The sequence below is a fragment of the Uloborus diversus genome, unplaced genomic scaffold (genome assembly GCF_026930045.1).
Source record: "Uloborus diversus isolate 005 unplaced genomic scaffold, Udiv.v.3.1 scaffold_421, whole genome shotgun sequence".
In the NCBI taxonomy this organism is placed as follows: domain Eukaryota; kingdom Metazoa; phylum Arthropoda; class Arachnida; order Araneae; family Uloboridae; genus Uloborus; species Uloborus diversus.
The window spans coordinates 26,144-47,571 of record NW_026558595.1 but is presented as its reverse complement, the minus strand read 5'-3'; the positions used below and the strand labels follow the sequence as shown (position 1 = coordinate 47,571).

General features: G+C 34.8%; 1 protein-coding gene across 1 annotated transcript in view; it reads right to left on the bottom strand.

Moving 5' to 3' along the window:
• Window positions 1-21,428, bottom strand: part of LOC129233445 (ATP-dependent DNA helicase Q4-like) — a 62,671-nt gene that overhangs the window by 15,392 nt on the left and 25,851 nt on the right. The window contains exons 9-12 of the mRNA XM_054867470.1: window positions 21,075-21,257; window positions 18,802-18,970; window positions 16,596-16,661; window positions 16,323-16,498 (exon numbers count right to left, since the gene is read on the bottom strand). Of these exons, the coding sequence (XP_054723445.1) occupies window positions 16,323-16,498; window positions 16,596-16,661; window positions 18,802-18,970; window positions 21,075-21,257 (594 nt within the window). The remainder of the gene's footprint in view (window positions 1-16,322; window positions 16,499-16,595; window positions 16,662-18,801; window positions 18,971-21,074; window positions 21,258-21,428) is intronic.

Below are 21,428 nucleotides of genomic sequence, written 5' to 3'. Positions count from 1 at the left end.
GAATTATTGAGTCTAGTGCTGACGAATTCAATGGGTCAAAAGAAGATGCACCTGGCCAAGTTATATGATAAAAAATAATCACATATCCAAGTATTAAATTCCCTGGGTGTTACTTCCGACAAATATGCTTCGATTTTGTATCCATTAGTTGAAAGTTGTTTACCAGAAGATATTATTAGAATATGGGAAAAAAGCATGATTTTAAAAAATGAAAATACTCAGGAATTAAATAAATTGACCTCTCTAATGAATATTTTGAAAACAGAGGTTGAAGGGGAAGAAAAAATTTCCTTAGCAAAAGAAAGTTTCAGCTTCGACTCGAAGCGAATGAAGAAACATTCCTCACCACCTCGCCCGAGAGTAGAGGGGAAGAAGAGAAGATTCCAACTGCAGTCGGACTTTTTGGTTCCACAAATTTGAACACGTGTGTATTTTGTGAGAAGAAAAATCATGAATCATCTGCTTGCCGATATGTGCTGAAAATGAATTTAGATGATATTGTTTTTGCTGCCTTAAAGTGGGTCATAGAACTTGAACGTGTAAAGTAAGAATTAATTGTGAGCGATGTAATCGAAAACATGCAACTATAATGTGCAACGAAAAAAACACCAAGAGCGCGATAAATTGAAAACAGACGTGCTGAAAGAGAATGATGGTCAAAATGCTATGAATGACACAGTGCTAAGTAACCACACTTGTAGTCCGAACATTCTGTTACAGACTTTGTACGTCAGACTACGAGGCAACAAGGGAGAGAAAATCGTGAGATGTCTTATTGATTCTGGCTCCCAACGGTCATATCTGAGTAAACGAGTCGCTAAAGAAATGCAATATGATCGTCTTAAAGAAGAGAAAGTTATACATAATTTGTTTGGTGGTAAAGAACACATAGAAAAATATTACCGACACAGAGTATTAGTCAGCAGTATTAACAAAGAATATCACTGCAATTTTGAGGTACTTGACCAAGAAAAAATATGTTATAAAATACCAACTTTGAAGTTAGATCCATGTGTGCGCAAGAATTGAATAAAAGAAATATAATTTTGACAGATCAATTGATTCCAAAAGAAACAGAATCCGAAGACATAGACCTGTTAATTGGAGCCGATGTATCCGGTAAACTTCTCAATGGAAGAGTCATAGTTCTGCCGTGTGGACTCGTAGCTCTCGGAACTCATCTTGGATGGACCTTGATGGGGAAGATGCCAATTGATGATCCTGATAACAATTCTACAATGGTGGTAACAAATTTATTTATGAAAGATTTTACCAGTCCAGAAATGTGGAACTTAGATGCAATAGGTATTACTGGTCCGATCGCTAAAAAAGACATGGAAGAAAAGGAAATAAAAATGGCTCTGAATCTAAAAAAGATGAAAAGACCACTAATGAAGATCCGGTGGAAGTAGATGCAGTGCAATCAAATGAAGAGAATGCTTCAGAAGAAAATGCAAAACCTGTTACTCCTGCCGAAGAATTGATGGATACTAAAACAGAAACAGATGTGAAAGAAGAAAATATAAATGAGAAAGAAGAAAGTATAGATGAGGAAGAAGATAAAGAAAATGATACGCCTTCTAAAGAGGAAATAGTTCAATCTGTTGAGCAACAAAAGGATGCCAGTGTTGAGCATTTAGATGAAAATTTACCCATCTCTGATCCCAAGCATTTAGATGAAAATTTATCCATCTCTGATCCTGAGCAAGAAGGCCGAGCTAACCAGTTGCTTTCTTCTGATCTAGAAGACTTTCAAGAAGCAAAAAGGGTTGAGAATCCAGACGACCTTCTTTCCAGGAGCCAGCCAGCTAAACAGCTGCTGAAAATGAAATGGTGGGAGAACCCGATTCGGTTAAAGAAGAATGAAGACGAATGGCGACAATTTGATTTAGTTTTTAATGATGGAGAAATTCCTCGAGAAAAGTGAAGGAGTGCTGTGATAAATACCCAAGTCAATGTGGAAAGCGAAGATATGTTTCACAGATACTCAAATTATCCGAGACTCATTAGAATCATTGGATGGATTTATAGGTTCGACTTGAATTCAAAGTCTAAAAATTCTAAACAAAAAGGAAATCTAAGTGTACAGGAGATGAAAAATGCGGAAAAAAGTTTACTAAAGATGGTACAACGAGAATCATTTCCAGAAGGAATCTATGAACAATGAATTAGACAACTTAATCCCGTGATTGATAAAAATGGTCTCCTGAGAGTAGAAACAAGAATTTTTAGAAGGAAAGATAACAAGAATTTTCGATTGCCAATAATTTTGCCATCGCAACACAGAATCGTAAACATGCTCATAGAAAGTAAACATCAAGAACTTAGACATGCTGGAGTTCAGGCGCTGATGAATCATCTCAGAGAAAACTATTGGATTCTCCAGAACCGGAAAACGGTTAGAAAAGCTATCTCGACATGTGTACGATGCAAACGATTCACTGTGACCCATTCAGAACCAAAATGCCCGCCTTTACCTGAGGATAGAGTTAGAGATGCAACAATATTCGAAATCACAGGAACAGATCTTGCTGGACCGTTATACTTGAGAGACGGAACGAAAGCCTGCATAGTTCTCTACACTTGTGCTGTGTATCGTGCGGTGCATATAGAACTGATAACCTCTTTAACAGCAGAAGCCTTTTTCCAAGTGTTAAGAAGATTTATTGCTAGACGAGGAAGGCCAGAAATTTTATATTCCGATAATGGAGGCAACTTCGTTAAAACTCACAATGAATTAAGCAAACTAGATTGGGGAAAGATCAAATCACAGTCGTCGCTGAAGAAAATAACCTGGAGGTTCATACCACTTTCAGCCCCTTGGTGGGGCAGATGGTGGGAGCGCTTGATAGGTACGATAAAGCAAATTCTGCGTTGAGTTTTTGGTCAAGCTTCACTGACTTACGAAGAGCTGAACACAGTAATGTGTTATATCGAAAGCCTGATAAACTCAAGACATTTAACGTACTTGTCAGAAGATGTAAATGATTTGGTTGCACTGTCTCCTTCCATGTTCCTTCAAGAAACCAGAGAATGCGGCGTACCTGATATCGATATAGTAGATGTCACCTACTTGCGAAAAAGATATTCATAACTACAACGAGTACGTTAAGACCTACGAAAGAGATTTCGGCAAGAATATCTTGGACAACTGAAACATGCAAGAAAATGTCCAAAGGAAGCTAAGCTTCCTTCTGTAGGCGAAATTGTTCTCATAGGATCAGACAACACTACTATTGTATGGAAAGACAAATATCAGTTTTACAGCCGGAAATGGACAAATCTATTATTTTTAGCAATGTCAGCTTTTGCAGAAGCAGAGTCTCATTCAAATAAGCGGAATACACGCATCAAATTTTTACTTTTCTCCCTCATTCAGATAGATTTGTCTCATCTGAACGTTTGAAAATTCCATACAATCAGTTGGACAGTAATGTAGTAGTTTTTCCTAATTTCCTGATTAGCCTGAGATTTGAATAGCTTAAAACAATGACTCCTCATTCTGCTTTCTGTGCAAATATTTAACCCATTAACATCTTTTATTTTGATAAATTTAAACAACTGAATCATGCCCCGTCAGACTTTCCTTTGATCCAGGTTATACACATTTATTGATGTATGTGTTTGATCAAGTCAAATCAATATCACTAGGCCTGTCTTTTCAAAATTATCAAGAGGAGCAAAATGTACAACTCTATACATATAAAAGGAAAAAAAAAATGCATACTCAAATGTTTATTAACTTCATGTTTCTAAAATTCAGGTAGGCGCATTGATCCCGATCACCCAAATGACGTAGGCCTGCTTGTACACGAAGCAAAAGCTAATAGCAAGTGTAGCTATTACTAATTACATCTTGATCAAGAAAGGGAAAGTAATTTAGTGAATGGAATTTACCAAGTTCATTATGATATTTGATTTGCACAGTTGAACAAAGTGGAATTTGCACATGAGGGGAAATTGCATTACTTAATGTGTTTATATAATAAAATATGACCTAGTTTCCACTAGTTATGAAAATATTGTTTCATACTTTAAAAAATTTTCGTATGAATTAACATTTGATTTTAACACAGGAACAAATTGGTAAAAGCCACATGACTCAAAAACAAAACAAAGATTGTCTCGACATCAGTGTTCACCAGGGGCGTGCACGAGAAGGAGTGGGGGACACCTGTTGGCCTGGGCCCAAGATTTTTAAAATGAGGAGTGAAATATATGTGGGACGCTGGGGTAAACAATATGGGGGGGGGACGTAAAAGTCATTTGTGGCAGGCCCCAAAACTTCTGTGCAAGCTACTGGTGTTCACCATTACTTTTCATGCCTTGCAGTAAGAATGGATTACTTTTGCTTTGGTTGTCTTCTTAAAGCTTCATGGTATTAATGCATACAGTGTTTATTGGCAATTAGTAATTAGCTGTGGTAAGAAATGCCTCTCCTGTCCAAGTTTATCAAATAACCTAAATGTTTACCCAGCATGAGGTAAAAAACCTTCTTGGAAAAATTCCCAAGAAGCAGAAAGTTATGGTACATAAAAGTAAACATAAAAATCTAATAATTTTGGGTTGCAAGAGCAATTTGAAGATTGTTTTCTTGAAACAATTCTGAGGCTCTGTGGGAGGACCCATGGAGACACTCTTAAGGCTTGTTGCATTTTGAGAAATTTACAAAAACACAAAAGTATAATTTTTCAGTAATTCATGTAGAACAAGAATCTTTCAGAAGCCATGTTACACTGAATTTTCCTATGAATTATGAGTAATTTGTCCAACACCTAAAAATGTTCCCTTTCTCCTAACATTGGACAACTTTTGAGGTCTTTGCTCATAATAAAAATAAAAAAGTAATAATAAACCTTAAATGAACAACAATTGTTTTCAGTCAAACCTTGATAACTACAACCTCCTTTACCTCAAAGCCCTTGCATCGCTCTCCCCTGAATTTTACATAAAAATTCTTACGTATTTTGTATAATTATCTTGAAATTCATGTTTTAAATCCTTGAGATGTCAAAATTTTCCACAGTAGCAACAGTGGTGGGTCTGACGGTAAGCTGACTAAGTGGTCGTGTGGGGCCCCGCGATGGGCCCTGAATATCTAAAACAAGAGTACATTATGGTTGTAGATATTACTACTGTTTGACCATTGATTACATGGAAAGGCTAATATCCGGATTCATAGGCAGAAATGGAGGTATCTATTAGTTTATAGGGGTGTTAGTTGGTTTGTTACAGAAGTGCACTTTTGCCTCTTATATCTTATTTAGCCTTAGTTTTGCAAAAATGAAAATTTGCTTTCAGCAACATTTTTTTAATCCAAACTATATTTGATCTATGTTCTCACCGCAAAAATTAATTGATTTATTTATTCACAACAAAGTTTTGAGCTTACCATTTTGCTTTTACGTTCCTGAACGAAATGAAAATATTTTCTTTTCTTTTTGTTGTTTCCATGGTAACTATTTTATTTTAGAGAATGCAATAAATGAATAAGGCACTAGTGACATTATAAAACGCGTGCATCAAAAAATCCCATCGTTATTTTCCCTTCTCCCCTGCCAGATTCATTCAGATGGAATAGTCTTTACTTGGCAGATTGTCAAATTACATACAATCCGCGGTCAAACAGTAACTGTAACTAAACAAACGAGTTTATTTTGCAGCCGGGGACTGATATACCAGTAGGCTCACGAGGTTTGGTTAAGGGCTCAAATTTGTTTCACCAATATTTTGAAACATCGACAATAAAAAATTAATTGATAATTTTGCTACCAGTGAAACATGATGAAAATTTACATAAGATACTTAAATAAAAACTATTATGTACCAACATGGCTTTTAATTTTTGTTTATACTTTATTTTTTATTATATTAGAACTTCTATTTTTTATCTAAGTTTGGAGGGGGGGGGGTAAAATTTTTACCGCTTACGGTCCCCATTTCACTTGATCCGCTTCTGAGTACAAAGTTTTAACTGTTGTTGCTCCACGGTAATTTTTGTAGTAGAGCCAGTTCCAGAGACATCTGCTCATAATTTTTCACCCCCTTTTTCCTGGAAAGTCATTGCCTCAGAGCAACACTAAGACATTTAATCTCAGGAACAACACTAAGATATCCCACTGTTTATTTGAGGCAACGAAATATAGGAGACTAAAGCAAGATAATAGGGAAATGTAGGTATCAGAGGGGTGTTTTAGCATTTTTTAGCTCAATGTTTTCCCAAGAGGTTAGCTTTGGGTTTTTCTTTAGAACAGGACCCACTTAGAGGACAGGGAGTCGAGTTTTCGTAGCTGAGCAGATTTTAAGCGAGAGCAGAGAAACATGTTCCTTATTATTCTGCGTTTTTAACCCCTGACACACAAAGGAAGGGAGTTATAAGTTTGACGTGTCTGTGTGTGTGTGTCTGTGTATCTGTCTCTGGCACTCTAGCGCCTAAATGGATGGACTGATTTTGAAAAAAAAAAATTTTGTTCGAAAGGAGAGTTGATTGAGAAAGTTCTTAGCTTGGTTGCGTCTTCGGATGATATTAATTAACAAAGATATTAATTAAAAACCTCTAAAAGGTTTTTCCCATGAAAAGATAGTTAAAAATTTTAAAATTTAGTAAGGTCAGTTGGGGTAAGTGCGGTCTTGGGGCAAGTGCGGCTACATAGGCGGATTTAGAACCGAGTTCCTGGGGAGACAGGATTTTTTTTTTTTTTTGAGCAACATTTTAAATTGCCCCCCCCCCCCATGTTTTTGGTCTGTTTTCCTGCGATGCATAAGGCCATGCTTTTACTCTTCTTTGGTGTGTCGTTTTCATTAATCTGTGTTTTCTTGCTATCCTTTTTTGAATTGACCTTAAGAGAGGTGACTGGTATCGAGAGAGTGACGCAGGGCTCCCTTTTAAGTGGGATAAAGAATATCTCCAAATTTAGGGGGTCCGGGGGTTTCTCCCCCGGAAACTATTGTAAAATGGATGTAAAATTGTGCAATTTAAAACCTAATAAGGGTTTTTTTTTTTTTTAAGTTTTATGATTTAAATGTGCTTTGTGATGTAAGTTAATACTTTAAAAGAAATGCTGTACAGGATTAGAAAATATGTAACATGAGAGTAACATACTACTTATTAGAACAATTCATAATTTATACAATTGATAAGAAATAAAATCGAAGCACACTTTGCTTAGGAGTTTCAAAGACTTGTCTAATTATTTTCAAGGTTTGGTTGGTTAGATTGGATGTTTTAGCCCAAGAGCCGTAGTAGGTTATACTGTGCCAATTTTTTTCAAGGATTTTAGAACATTTAATAATTTAAGGCACTTCATTTGCACTTTCCAATCTCTGAAATTAAGTACTAGATTATACAGTTGTACAGTATTATTCAAACTTTGTAAAAAAAAAAAAAAAACAGCTATTTTAAGTTTAAAAGAAAAAATAAACTATAGAATTCTCTCATTACAACAACCTTTTTTTTAATTATAAGCAGTGCAGAAAACGAAAAGGAATAGAGGTAGTGTATCATTTTTTCCGGGCTAAACGGATTAACAATATTCAGTAGAAGCAAGATAAAAGCGATCAATACAAAAGAATTTCCAAAATACTGCATTCGGGATTAAATAAATAGCAAGATATGAAACATGAGTCACAAAAATTTATTTCAAGTAATATGTTACATACGTAAAAACCATGATTTTTACACTTTTGATGCACGATGTAGCAAGGAGCTAAATTTGACATCTTTTGGTATTCCTCCCCCTATTATTTGTTAGAAATTTAAAATTTAAGGTTTGTAGCCACGCTTTTCCAAATATTCAAGGTTTTCAAGCACTTGAAGATGAAATTAGTTTTTTCAAGCACTTTCCATTTCTCAAGGAACAAATCATGCAATTTTTTACGAGTTACGGACCCACTTCAAAGCATTGGCCCGAAGCTATAGCTTGTTTATCTTATAGGCAAATCCGGCCCTATTACCTGCAGATTTTTGTAATTTTTACGAAAGTTCATCAGTTTTTACGGTTAAAGGATTTTTACAATTTTACCAATCTGAACGTGTGAATCCAGAAACTTCTTCAAAATCTTTCGTCTGTAACAACACAAAACATCTAGTTTTTGAAATCACTCAAATTGAAAATAAACATTCTGAAAAGAAAGAAAACAAATCATAATGAGCAGATCGTTCTATTAGCGCAAATGGGGGAGGGGGAGTTCCCTTTGTTTTAGGTTCTAATTTAAAAATAATCGTCAATTATTATAAGTGTTGCAGCTAAATGCATAGCTCGTTTTGACTATTTTCATTTGTATACTTGCCCAAATGGTTTTCAGTCTAAAATAGTGAATTTAGGCATATTTTCAGCACCCCAGTGACAGCTGTACTATTTGTATTTAATGTTTTTTTTTTCTTTTCTCCCATCAGAAAAGGACATTCACTATCCTCTTCATTTACATTGAACTATTCAAAAAAAGAAAAAAAAAATTAAAGATTTCTTGTTTTAAGATTTTGGAAGATGTGTTGTTACTATTAAAAGTCCTTCCAAAACTGGGGGGCATTGCCCCTATGGCCCCCTCCTATAAATTCACCCATGTCCTTCTGAACTAGTCAAAAAAGAAAAAAATAATGTTAAAAATTTTTTGGAAGATATATTGTTACTATATAAAGTCCTCCCAAAACTGGGGGGGGGGGCATTGCCCCCCTCTGCCCCCCCATAAATTCGCCCATGTGCGGCTAAGGTTAATAATCAGAAACCGGGAATATCTGTAAGGCTGCTTGCCATCTGGGTAGCTTGGTAAACGATATTACTTTGCACTGCGTGCATTAGATCGCGCTACTTGAATGGTAGCTCACTCCCTACCCCGTTTCCTAAATTTTCTCATTCCCTCTACAGTGCCATGTTGTTATGGTTCGAGAAATCATCGTTTCTTCTGTTGTTGTTCTCCCTTTTTCGTGCTTCCAAAACGTAAGTACAACTATTTCATGTCTACTTTTCGTATTTTTAAAGCTGAGATTTATTATTTTTTACTTTAAAATCAATTAATTTTAGGGCTGCACTTGCCCCGGAAAATTATACGACTGGGAAAGTGCGACCCGAAAAAAAGGGGCAAGTGCAGCCTCGCATTTCTTGGGACTGCACTTTTCCATTAATCTGGCAATGTTCTTTTATGACAGATATAGTTTGCTTGCAACGATTTAATGAAGCAATGTAATTTATTTTTAATCCCTGCATCATTGTCTAACTAACAATAAGTGTCACTAGTCTATATTGCTCCAATATAACTGCTTATATATACTGCTCCATAATATAAATCAAATTGTTAATTACTATATTAAGTGTACTTATACAAAAAAATATGTTCAAGTTCGTCAAAGACATGTTACCTTTTGTCAGTTGTATAGTTACCTTTTGTATTATTAAGTTAATATTTTATAAGTTCGTTGATATTCAAGTTTTAAAGATTATTCCTTGATATGCAAGTTTTTTTTTTTTTTTTTTTTTTTTAAAGCTTATTAGCATAATAAAAGTAATCTTTCATGTTCTTTATTTAATTCAAAGTAAAAACTTCATAATTTTGTTTAATAATCCATTGTTCCTTGAACGTTCTTCATTTTACATTGACAGGTTTCGTTATTAAAAATGTAATAACTTCCCAATGAATAGGTGAAAATAAAAATAAAAAAATCGTTTTTAATCAGGAAAAAATACTCTACTGATTGCATTTGCCCCTTATTTTCTCAAACGGTTTTTAAAAAAAATTCAGATAGGTGATGCTCTTGCCCCACTTTTATTGAGAAAGTTGTGCCCTAGAGCACAATTTTTTTCAACTTTTTTACCTGCAATGATTTTAACAGGCTCATGTCTTGGAAAACACACTAAAACAGGTAACATACGAAATAAAAATAAAATTTTTTTTATCAAGTCTTGTAATGTCTAGGCCAGTGGTTCCCAACTTTTTTTGGCCCATCGCCCCCTTCGGAAGTTAAACTACACCTATCGCCCCCCACGTTCTTCCCTTAAAAACACAAATTAGATGGCGCTGATTTTAGTGAAGATTAATGTTACTGAACGCCTAATTTTAGTTAAAGCTTCAAAAAGTGCATGATAAAGCAATAATTAGCTTTAAAACTGAATTTTTGTATTCTTAGCCCCTTCCCCTCCCCCCCCCAAAAAAAAGAAAAAACATAATTTGAAGTGCTTTAATTAACCAGTGTCATTTACATATACATAGCAAAAATAAGAATACTGCATTTTTCAGTAACATGCTTTTTTTAAAAATTGAAATCCGGAAAAAATTGGAAATTTTAACTGTTAAGATTTGTTCTTTTTTACCTTTTTAATCGCTGCCTTGTGCTAGATGGAACTCCGTTAAAGCTTTGATGTCTGGCTTTATATTAGTGAGATTTAATCTGAGGTTCCCTTTGAGGCAGATGTCCAATCTATTTCTTTGCTTCGTGAGAAGCTGCACTACAGAGCTAAATCCTCTTTCAATTAAATATGTTGAGGGGAATGAGATGTGGAGCTGTTCAACTTTTTTCCAAAGTTGTGGGTAAGTTCCCATAAGCTTCACCCAGGCAAGTTCGTAACCGCATTGCTTGAAAGTAATTTTTGATTCACAATCAAATTTCAAATCCATAAACTCTGTCTGCAGAGAGTTTTCCAGTTCATCCACATCTTCAAAACTAAATGGGACTAAAATCCAGTCAGGAATTTGTAAGTTGATCAAATCTGCAAACCTTGATTCCATGTTCTTTTTTAACTGATCAAGGTGATCAAAAAAAAATTTAAAAAATTTCTACAGAAAGTTCATCATCCACGATTAAACTTTTTTTTAGAGTCGGAAACAGGATAAATTCTTTACGGCCAATATTTGCCTTGTGGATTTCGAATTTGGCAATGAATGCTGAAATTATGCTTTTGGCCTTGATGAGGTTCATCTTGTTTCCTTGAAGCTTAATGTTGACTTCGTTCATTTTTTCAAAAATATCTGTGAGATACACAAGTTCCAATTTGCGATGTTTCAAATTCTCACTTAAAGCAGGATCATGCAAGTCGAGAAACTCATCTACAGAGTCGAATAATTCAAAGAAACAGCGCAAACAGTTTCCTTTGGAAAGCCATCTCACAGACGTATGTAAAAGCAAGCGTTCGAATTTTTCATCATTTTCATGGCAATGCTCTCGAAACAGGCGATCATTGAGAGAAATAGCTTTGATCTTGTTAATACCAGTAATGACAAATTGTAAGGTTTCATGTAAAACACCACTCAGTTTTTTTGCAGCCAAGTGTTGACGATGAATGACACAATGGATGGTAATCACTTCTGGCACTTCTTTTTAAAGGTGTGCAAGAAACCCAATATGACAACCCGCCATGGCAGGGGCACAATCTGCTGCCCAAGCACTTACATTTGTCAATGGAATTTCTTTTTCTTCAAAATAATCCTTCACCACTTTAAAAATTGACGATCCCTTTGTAATCAAAGTGCTGGCGAACAACAAAGTTTCGGCGAACAACATTTCCTCAGTTATATCTTTCAGCTCATTAATAAACCTCACGTAAGCTAATAAAATAGCTCTGTTATCTCTCACAGTTGATTCATCAATCTATAGTGCAAATTTACTTTGCTTCAAAACATTTATAAGTTTGCACTCAACGTCAGGAGCCATTTCATCTATTCTCCTGGAAACTGTTGTTACTCAGGAGGAGAGATTGACTTATTTTTTTACTGGAGCCCTCACCAAGCAAAATTTCAACTATTTTTTTGACAGCCAGTAGAATAAGAGATTCGCCTATCATATGAGGCTTACCACATTTTGCCATCAAAAGAGACACAAGCAAGAAGCCCTTGGTCAAGATCTTTTGCTTGTCTTCTAAGTAATTCACCCACCTTTGGCTGTTTATCCGCTTTTGTTTTGAGGTCTTGAAATTAACTAAGAGGTTTATTTATTTTGTCACCATGTACTCTTGACAAATGCTCTTTCATTCGCGAGGGCTTCATCGCTTCATTGCTAGAAAATGTTTTATCGCACAAAAGACAATGCGGAAACTGCACATTTTGCGGTGACGTGACAAAACCAAATTTTAAATACTCTGCTGAATACTGCCGGCACTTCTTTTTCGAATTCATGTCTAACTTCCACACTACGAAACATGCACAATTAAACAGAAATTCACTAAATTAAATCAAACAATAGAAACTATCTAAGGATGTTTATGCACTGATTGCAAGATCCTGAATCACAACTGATAAGTAAATGCAAAAATCCATTCCTACACATATCCATCCAACTTTTCAGGCATTAAATATATGCTGGCGCCAACGGTCAGATAGTGCTTACAAGATTTTTTTTCTTCCTCGTGAAAACGGCAATAAAATAAAAGATATTATTTTTCGCTTTTGGGATTTTTTTTTATCCGAACAGATTTGATTGAGCTGTAAATCATACATGCCTTATTTTTCGGGAACGACTTTCTTTGATTTAACGTGCCATATGCTTGGTTGGGTATTATACAACATAGGTATTCTGTAACATATTTCTGAATTGTGTACCGATTTGTTATAATAAATATACAGGGTGATTATAATTAAAGTTCCACTTTCAAAACGCTATAAAAATAAAACCACTGGTCAGAATGACATCAAACTTCAACGGAATATTATCGAAGAAGGGGAGAACTTGATGGCAGAAGAAAAATAAATAGTTGGAATTTTTAGCAATAGATGGCGCTGTAAGCATCATATTTAATAGTGGTTGACTACAAATGACAAATAAACAAAAAAATATTACCTGAGGTGTAAACTATATGTTAAAACACTGTACTATTCAGCGTGCATGAGGGTATTGTTGTGATACTGTTAGTTAAGTAAGCCCATCCAACACGGAAAGGTCATATCACATCAGATGGGAAAAATTGGTTTTTAATTGTCCTGAGGCCGAAAACCACATAAAAAGCATCAATAAAAATCAAATTGGTCTTTAATTTTTGTGAGACTGGCGCAAAAGATGTTCAATATAATGTACCCCGTTTTCTGTAACAAGTTGAAATCGAGAAACAGCATGTTCTACGACTGATTGAAGTGTTTCCTGGGTCACGTTTAGAATGTGTTGCGCAATGCATGTCTTCAGCTCAGCAAAGTTTGCAAACGGAGCACTGAACACAACAGCTTTCAGATAGCCCCATATCCAAAAGTCACAGGGGTTGAGATCAGGTGATCGGGACGGCCAGGTCTTTCATTGAGACAGTCATAGTGAACTTATCAGATCCGAAATGAGGAAAAAAATGCGTATTTGGCTTTTTATAACAACTTCAATGAGTCGGGCGCATGACAGGTGTTTTGATTTACATTTTCTGACACTTTCAGCGCCATCTATTGCTAAAAATTCCAACTATTTATTTTTCTTTTGTCATACGTTTCCCCCCATCTTCGATAATATTCCGTTGAAATTTGAGGGCATTCTGACCAGTGGTTTTATTTTTACAGCGTTTTGAAAGTGGAACTTTAATTATAATCACCTTGTGGTTTTTGAAAGGTCGAGAATTTCCCATTACCAGGTATCCAAATACCGGTCGCCCCCCTATCGCCTCCCAGAAATTTATCGCCCCCTAGAAGAGTTCGATTGCCCCTTTGGGGGCGATCACTTCTAGGTTGGGAATCACTGGTCTAGGCCTTAATAAAGTCGAACTATACAATTTAAGGGCTGCACTCCCCCCAACTCACCTTACCAAAATAAAGAGTTTTTTCTACGTCTGATAGTATGTGTTTGGAACTTCCATGTTATATAGAATTCAAATTATAACGCTTTTTAAAGCAGATGTTAAATACAGCTAAGCCTTTATTCAGCGATTAGTAACTGAATTCGTTGTTGGCCTATTAGGAAATTAAAAGCAATGATTTAAAAAATATTTATGTTGCTAGTTTCTATTTGTTAACAAAAAAAAAAACTTGTAATTGTGTTTTAATAGTAGAAGGCTTTTAAAAGGATTTTAAATTTTCCCTCTAAATTTCCTCCCTCCCTCTACATTTGCAACTTATTGGGGGGTTTTAAATTTTTTAATTTTACTTACTTGTTAACTCTTGCAAAAGGCTAGTGAAAAGCTTAAATTGAATGTGCTTGAACATAAAATAAGAATATTGACGTCTGTAAATGTCAAAAAAAAAAAAAAAAGCAAACTTGCTACTCATTTCAAAATAACTTGTCAATCAGTATGTAAAGCACATGGATAAATATATATAGCATATGAGCAATTGTGAGCATTACTGTAGCTGGGGCAAACCTAACCAGGCAGCTTCGTGAAGGCTATGCAGATTCTAATCACACTGGAAGGGCACTGCCAGGTTAGGTTTGCCACAACTATGGCGTCAATTTTTCAAAAATATAATTGAATTTTTTTCTTGTCCTGAGAAATTCGAGATATCAATGTTGTATAAAGAAACGGAAGTAACATTTTCTACTGCAGGACAGAGTCAGCATAATCTCTCTGTTGTATACAGTCACATCACAGCAGATGCCATATTGAATCTCACACTTATGGGCCACTCTTAGAATTCACTTTTAAAAATTTAAATTTGTTTACAGAGCTCATACATTTAAAAGCTTTTCATGTTTATTTAAGCTCAGTATTAGGGAACTTGAAATACGAGGGCTGCTTTTTTATCAACTTCCGATGTGGTATAAAAATAAAACTAGTGAGAATAATCAAATAAATTTATTATCAAAAGTTAGGTACATTATTAGTTACTTTTCAACATAATCGCCATTTAAATTGAGGCATTTTTCATATCTGGGTACAAGCTTCTTAATACCTTCTTCATCGAAGTTTGCCGCCAGTGATTTGAGATGGGTTTTCACGGCGTTTTTTGTTGCCTAACTTGTCAGTTACGATAGTGTGTAGGGCTGTCATTGAAATCTCAGGAAACTGATTGGGTAGGTCCGTAATCGTAAACCTCCGATTGCTTCTTACAGTTTGGTCAACTCAATCAACGAGGTCTTTCGTTCATCAGGAATGTCACCTTGTCCATCTTTAAATTTCCTACACCAGTCACGCACTGCACTGTCAGTCATAAAGCTTTCACCGTATACTCGTTTCATTCTACCGTGAATTTCTGCTGTGGATAACCCTTCAGCTTGCAAGAAGCGAATGACACTTCGCAACTCACACTTGGCGGGATATTCTATCATGGTAGCTATGTTTATGTGTTGCTAGAAAAACTGGTAATGGCATTGGACGCCCAAAAACAAGTGAGGTTGTAGTAGGAGAGGTGCACAATCGACTGCCGCACATTGCTGGCCGATGCCGCTCGCCATGCCGTTTAGCGGCATGATCGGAAGTTGAAAAAAAAAACAGCCCTCTTACCTCAACAATATCAATAAATTAATGCAAACGTACTTCAACTTTTGGACATTCTTTACACTAGAAAGATGGAAGGGGCCTGTGTCGCCCCTCCCATAGTTTGTTGTCCCATAAATCGAAATATAACTAACTGAATGTAATGGAACTTTCTGACTTTTCATAGTATGACCCACCTTTTTTAATCATTTAACCTTTAGCCTCCTGGAAGTGTAAATATTGAACCTTATACCTAGAAAGACAGGAGGGGCCACAGAGGTCATTGAGACGAGATAAAATGGAGGGAGTGAAGACTTAGATTCATGAAACTGAGGCTCCCAAATCATGTGATAGATTTTAAAGCAAAGCAATGGAAGAATTCAGGTTTCTTTCTCTTATTTCACGTAAAACGTGCCAACCATTCGTCGTTGTTGAGTCCCGTGACTTGGGATCTTTAGTTCAGCTTTTGCTAAGCCAATGATTGGACTTGCTCCCTCCATTTTAATTCCTGCTCTAAGACAGTGGCCTCTGAGGTATCTTACACCAAAAATAGAGAAAATTTTTATTTCTCATACTCACAGTAGCGTAAAAAAGTACTATTCACTTCAGTTTTATCCTTTCCCCCTCTATTTTTGCAGTCAGAAGGAATTTTAAATGCCAAATACTCACCCCTAACTGTAGATATCACTTTTCGAAAGAGAAACTAACACTTTACAATTTGGCATGTAGAGATAAAATCACAGAAATTATTATGAATCCAGTTCTTATTTAGCCATTAGAGGAGATGTGTGTGGCATGTGGATACAGCAAGAAACAGATTTAATAAGAATTCACTCAAAAATTAGGCAGGTGCCCTTTAGTCTTCTAGGTATACAGCAAATGTCAGTCGTTCTAGTGCTAAAGTTATTACTATTTTTTTGAGTGAGTTTGAAATAACAGTGATTTGTAATTTTTGCAGTCTGAGGCAATTCCATGAACTTAAGTATGAAATTTCATCATAATAATAAATTTACAAACCTCATTATCAAGAAAGAGATGACACTGTGCATCCAAGCCATCCCTGCCAGCTCGTCCTATTTCCTGAACATAGCTTTCAAAGGTTTTCGGCATATTGTAGTGAATGATTGCACGTACATCTGACTTGTCAACACCCATGCCAAATGCCACTGTTGCAACTATTACACGTAGTTTCCCTGTAAATAATGTTGTCTGATTGTTTGAATTTTCATATTACTTCAAAAATAAAATGTTGTTCTTGTCTTTGAAAAAATTCTGAAGGTCATAAAGTACCTGACATGAACTGCTTCTGAATAGACCTTCTTCTAGGTGCAGTTAATCCTGCATGATAAGCTTCAACTGTCCATGCAAAGCATCTTTTTTCTAATATTTAGAGAGAAAAAAGAAAAACATTATTAATATTTTAGCTACAATTTAACCATTTAGACACAATCCATGAAATACAAACATATCTTTACTAATAATAAAGCAGAAAGTCTCTGTCTGGATGTCTGGATCTCTCTCTCTCTCTGGATGTCTGTGATGCACATAGCGCCTAGACTGTTCGGCTGATTTTCATGAAATTTGGCACAAAGTTAGTTTGTAGCATGGGGGGTGTGCGCCTCGAAGGGATTTTTCAAAAATTCGATGCAGTTCTTTTTCTATTCTAATTTTAAGAACAAAATTATCGTAAGATTGACGAGTAAATTACGAAATTATCATAACGTGAAAACGTAACATGGGCACAAGCCAATTGGCGAGAAAATTCACCATACATTATTTGTAAATAGACAGGCGAACCAAAAGACCTTTTAATTTTCTATTACGGGCAAAGCCGTGAGGGTACCACTAGTAAATATAATAAAGTACAATCAAACTTCGATATAATGCACTATTGAACCCCATTTTATAGTGGTGTTTTTGTTATATCAGATGGCATATTAAATTTTAAAGTATAAGATTACAAAATACACAGATATATGATCAAATACATTTAAATTTAAAAACATTTCATAGATTTAAAAGCTATGCTATATATTTTCTTTTAGTTGTTTGTTCTGAGGCAAAAAAAAAAAAAAATTTAAAATGCTACTGTGATTTTTTTTTTTTTTTTTTTGATACTGAATGTGATCCTAATCTAATCCTAAAAGCACAAGCAGTAATATATTTGGAAGGATATGAAAATCGATCCCTAATCCTTTTGAAACCTTTTAGGCAGCAAATAAAGCTTTTCTACCATACAAGTCCAAGGAAGATCAATAAGTTTTTACAACCATGGGAAGTAAAACAGAATAATCAAGTTGATTGGCAAGTATCAATTTAACAAGCATCCATTACCACCAAAACCAATAGTGGAACGCATTTAACTGAAGGCACTGAAGAGGGTGTATCAAATATGTAATTACAGTTTAACAAAGCAATATTAATGCCGTATAGTTCAGTTGCTGATTGTATTTCAAAGTAAGTTACATGTTCATTGCTCATTATATATTTCAGGATTACCACTGAGTTCTTACTAAAAATAGTAGCTTTAGAAGCCTGAAAGATAAAAAATCACTTTAGATGCAGAAAGTAGCTTTTGAAATAGTCTTCCAAATTTTAAAACATTACATAGCATTCGTCACATTATTTGCAGTAGTGCCCAATCTCTTTTTACCTGATCACACCTAGCATTAAAATGATTCTTGTGTGTCAGAACACATACAAAATTTCCAAATATTTAAAAATTTTCAAAGCAGTATGGGAAAACATGGAAAAGGAAAGAAAATTGCAAACCAAGAATTGCTGTTATCATTACTTGATGCCAACTTTATTAATTGCATCTGATTTCCTGAAACAAATTTTTCAATATTCTGCTGAAAATTTGTGACACTGGTTGTTTTTAAATTAAAACTTCTGACTCTTGGTTTTTGATTTGTAACACTGAAGAAAATAATGGGTCATATGGGTCAGCTTCATGCGGCCCACTGGTCATAGGTTGGCCACTGTATTAAAGAAACAATTACCAACTTTTTGGCATAATTTCTCATTGTCTGATGGTAAATAAAAAACAATAAAAGACTGACTGCGTAAAAAGAAATAGAAACTCTGTATTTGCAATATCTCACTGTGTGTAGAAATTAGCGTTTTCTCCCCTTTCAAAAACTGAATGTAATAAGGCTACACAAAATCAAAAAGCAAAATTTTATCAACATTCATTTAGAATGTAAACAGTTAATAAAAATAGAGAACAAAAGTGGCAAACAGTCAAAAGTAGCATAAAGACAGAAAGTAAGAGGCACATGGGAAGCACTTGGAATTTACTATGAAAATTAAAAGCAGGAAAAACATCAAGAAAAGATATGTAGAACTTTTGCAATCTGCAATTAACAGTGCTACAAATTAAAATGGGAAAAATCTTATAGATCTGTAAAAATGAAAAAAAAAAAAAAGATTGAAAAAACTAAATGCTGATAATTTACATATCTATCTGGGCCCATGGAAGGAAACAATTTCTTACTTGATTTTTTGGCTTTTTTGGCTGGTTGTTCTTCACTAGGAATCACTTCATCTTGCATGGTTGTTCGAATCAATGCAGCAAGTCTTTCTGTCTCCACCCGACGAATACAGTAAATTATGATTGAAGTGCACATTCGAAAACGATCTCCACTCAACAACTGAATTAAGGCCTGAAAAATGCAAATTTCCATAAATATGGCAGAGAGATATTTTGCTTGCTTTTATAAATGTTTGAAAATACATTCATGTTTAATCCAGTGTCATAAAGAACATTGAATTGTGAGCATAGAAAAGTAATGTACTTTTACATGCATTATTTGCAAAATAACGCCAAAGAAAAGAACAATTTCAATAACTGTGAACTGCAGAGAAAACAGGAACAGAAATACAGTATAGGACCTCAAATCCGTAATGCTCCGGACCACAATCCTTCTGGATTTTGGCTCAAACGAGCTGATGTGTGCATCACATGACTTCCTTTTACTCCAATTTAATGTCATTTTCTTATTATTGGCAGTTTTAATATGATTCAATAGTTTACTGTCTAAATATCACCAACAGTGGCCGAATTGAAGCTAGATTTTAAAAAAAAGCGTTAAATTTGTTGCCAAGTTGGCAACAAAACTTGGCGACCAAAAAGACTGGCGATATATCGCCAAGTGTTCGCCAAATTATAACACCACTTGAGTTTACATCGAAATTAACAATGATTTCCCCCCAAAAAGGGGCAAATGACTTTCTTTGGAGCATCCAAATGCAACTAAAAAGGAAGGTGCACAACTAGACCCCACTAGGAGTCTACATAAAAAAATTTCAACTTTCTAGGACTTTCCGTTCTTGAGTTATGCGACATACATACACACATACGTTCATACAGACGTCACGAGAAAACTCGTTGTAATTAACTTGGGGATCATCAAAATGGATATTTCGGGTGTCTGTACGTTCCTAGGCATATATCCACGTGTGGTCGGGTTGAAAAAAAAACTCAACATTCATTTGGGGGTGAGCAAAATGGGAATTAAGGCTGATTTTTGGGCGGAATTTTTTTCGCGAATACAATACTTCCTTTTTCGTAAAAGGAAGTAAAAATAGTGAAAACTCTCTTGTCGTGCAATGTTTGTCGTGTTTTTCCTGGTTTAGATAATGTTTGTGCTAAATTTCCTTTATTTTTTTTATCAATCTGAATGAAAGTATACTTTACTATGCTAAAACAAAAGTCGGAAATAATTTGCAGTAGGGTGTAGTCCCCAGATGTTGCTTTTTATTATAATAATACATGCCAATCGATAATTGATAATATATGATATTGAATAAATGATGTTCTTATTAAAAATAATTTTGTACTTTTATTCAATAGCCTTTGTATTGCATACTTGTGAGAAGGAAAAAAGAAGTTAACCGAAGGTGGATGTTAAAAGATTGCTGCACAATTACAGCAAAATGCTTATTTACAGATAATACATAACACATGGCATTTGAAAAAAGAAAAAAACTGAGCTGAAAGTACTGTGTTTTCAACAAGTAATTGCCAAATGTTAACTATTTAAAACTTTTGAAACTGAAAAAAAATGGGGGAACTTTTGGTTTCAAATGAGAACTAGAACAAGACTTTGGGAAATAATTACAATTTTGAAAATAAATAAATAAATTGGAAAATAACATATTGGACGAGTAAAAAATTTTGTCAGAAGATTAGAAATTTTCATTTCTTTAAGCCAGAACTGTACAGAATGATCAATAAAATATACATATAACAAACATAAACAGACATAATGTTGAAAATAATTTTCAACTTTATGTCTCTAATGGTTGAGAGTTTGCTGTACACAGTTGCCTAGAAGCCTTAAGAGTCATAAACATTGGTAAACACCATCCATGTCACTACACAACTGAATTCTGCTCCATGTTCCCGCAGATATTTTACGAAGTTTCGAGGATTCGGAGAAGTTTTGCTGAAAAATATCTGTAAGAACTGCATGTACGACAACATTCACCTATAACTAATATAACATTGAAAAAAAGGGGGCGCTCCCACTTTTGATCGACTTGGTATAATAATTTGTCAAAAAGAAAAACGAAAGAGAAAGAGAAAGTCAAAAGAAAAACGTCCTACGAAAGCTTGGTAGTCAAATTTTTACCTACAGTTAAACTACGAAAGAAACTCTTATCAAATAAAATTAAATGGAAAAAAATCATAACGAAAGCCTAATAGCGCATTTTTGAATAAAAATGCACAATTAAGCTTTTTATGCAAAAAGCATCAAATATTACCTTGTCCTTATCTTTATCCCTAGATACAGAAAGATGTAAGTTTTGAGGAATGTTTGTGTGACCAACAATGGATTCTTCAGTCAGCTCCAAACCTAAGTGAGAGATTATATCTTTAGCTGTTATGTTTGTTGCAGTTGCAGTCAGACCAAGAATACATTTCACTCCAAGTTTTTGGGTCAAGGCCTGAAAAGAATGATGCACAATAATTATTACAGTATTGTTTGGACAGCAACTAAACAGTACATAGTTTTTTCCTTAAAATATCAGCAAACAAACAGTAGAGTGGCAAAAAGATGGATATTTATGACAAATGAATTCCAACAGAAAAAAAGTTAAGTATTGGTATCCTAAATA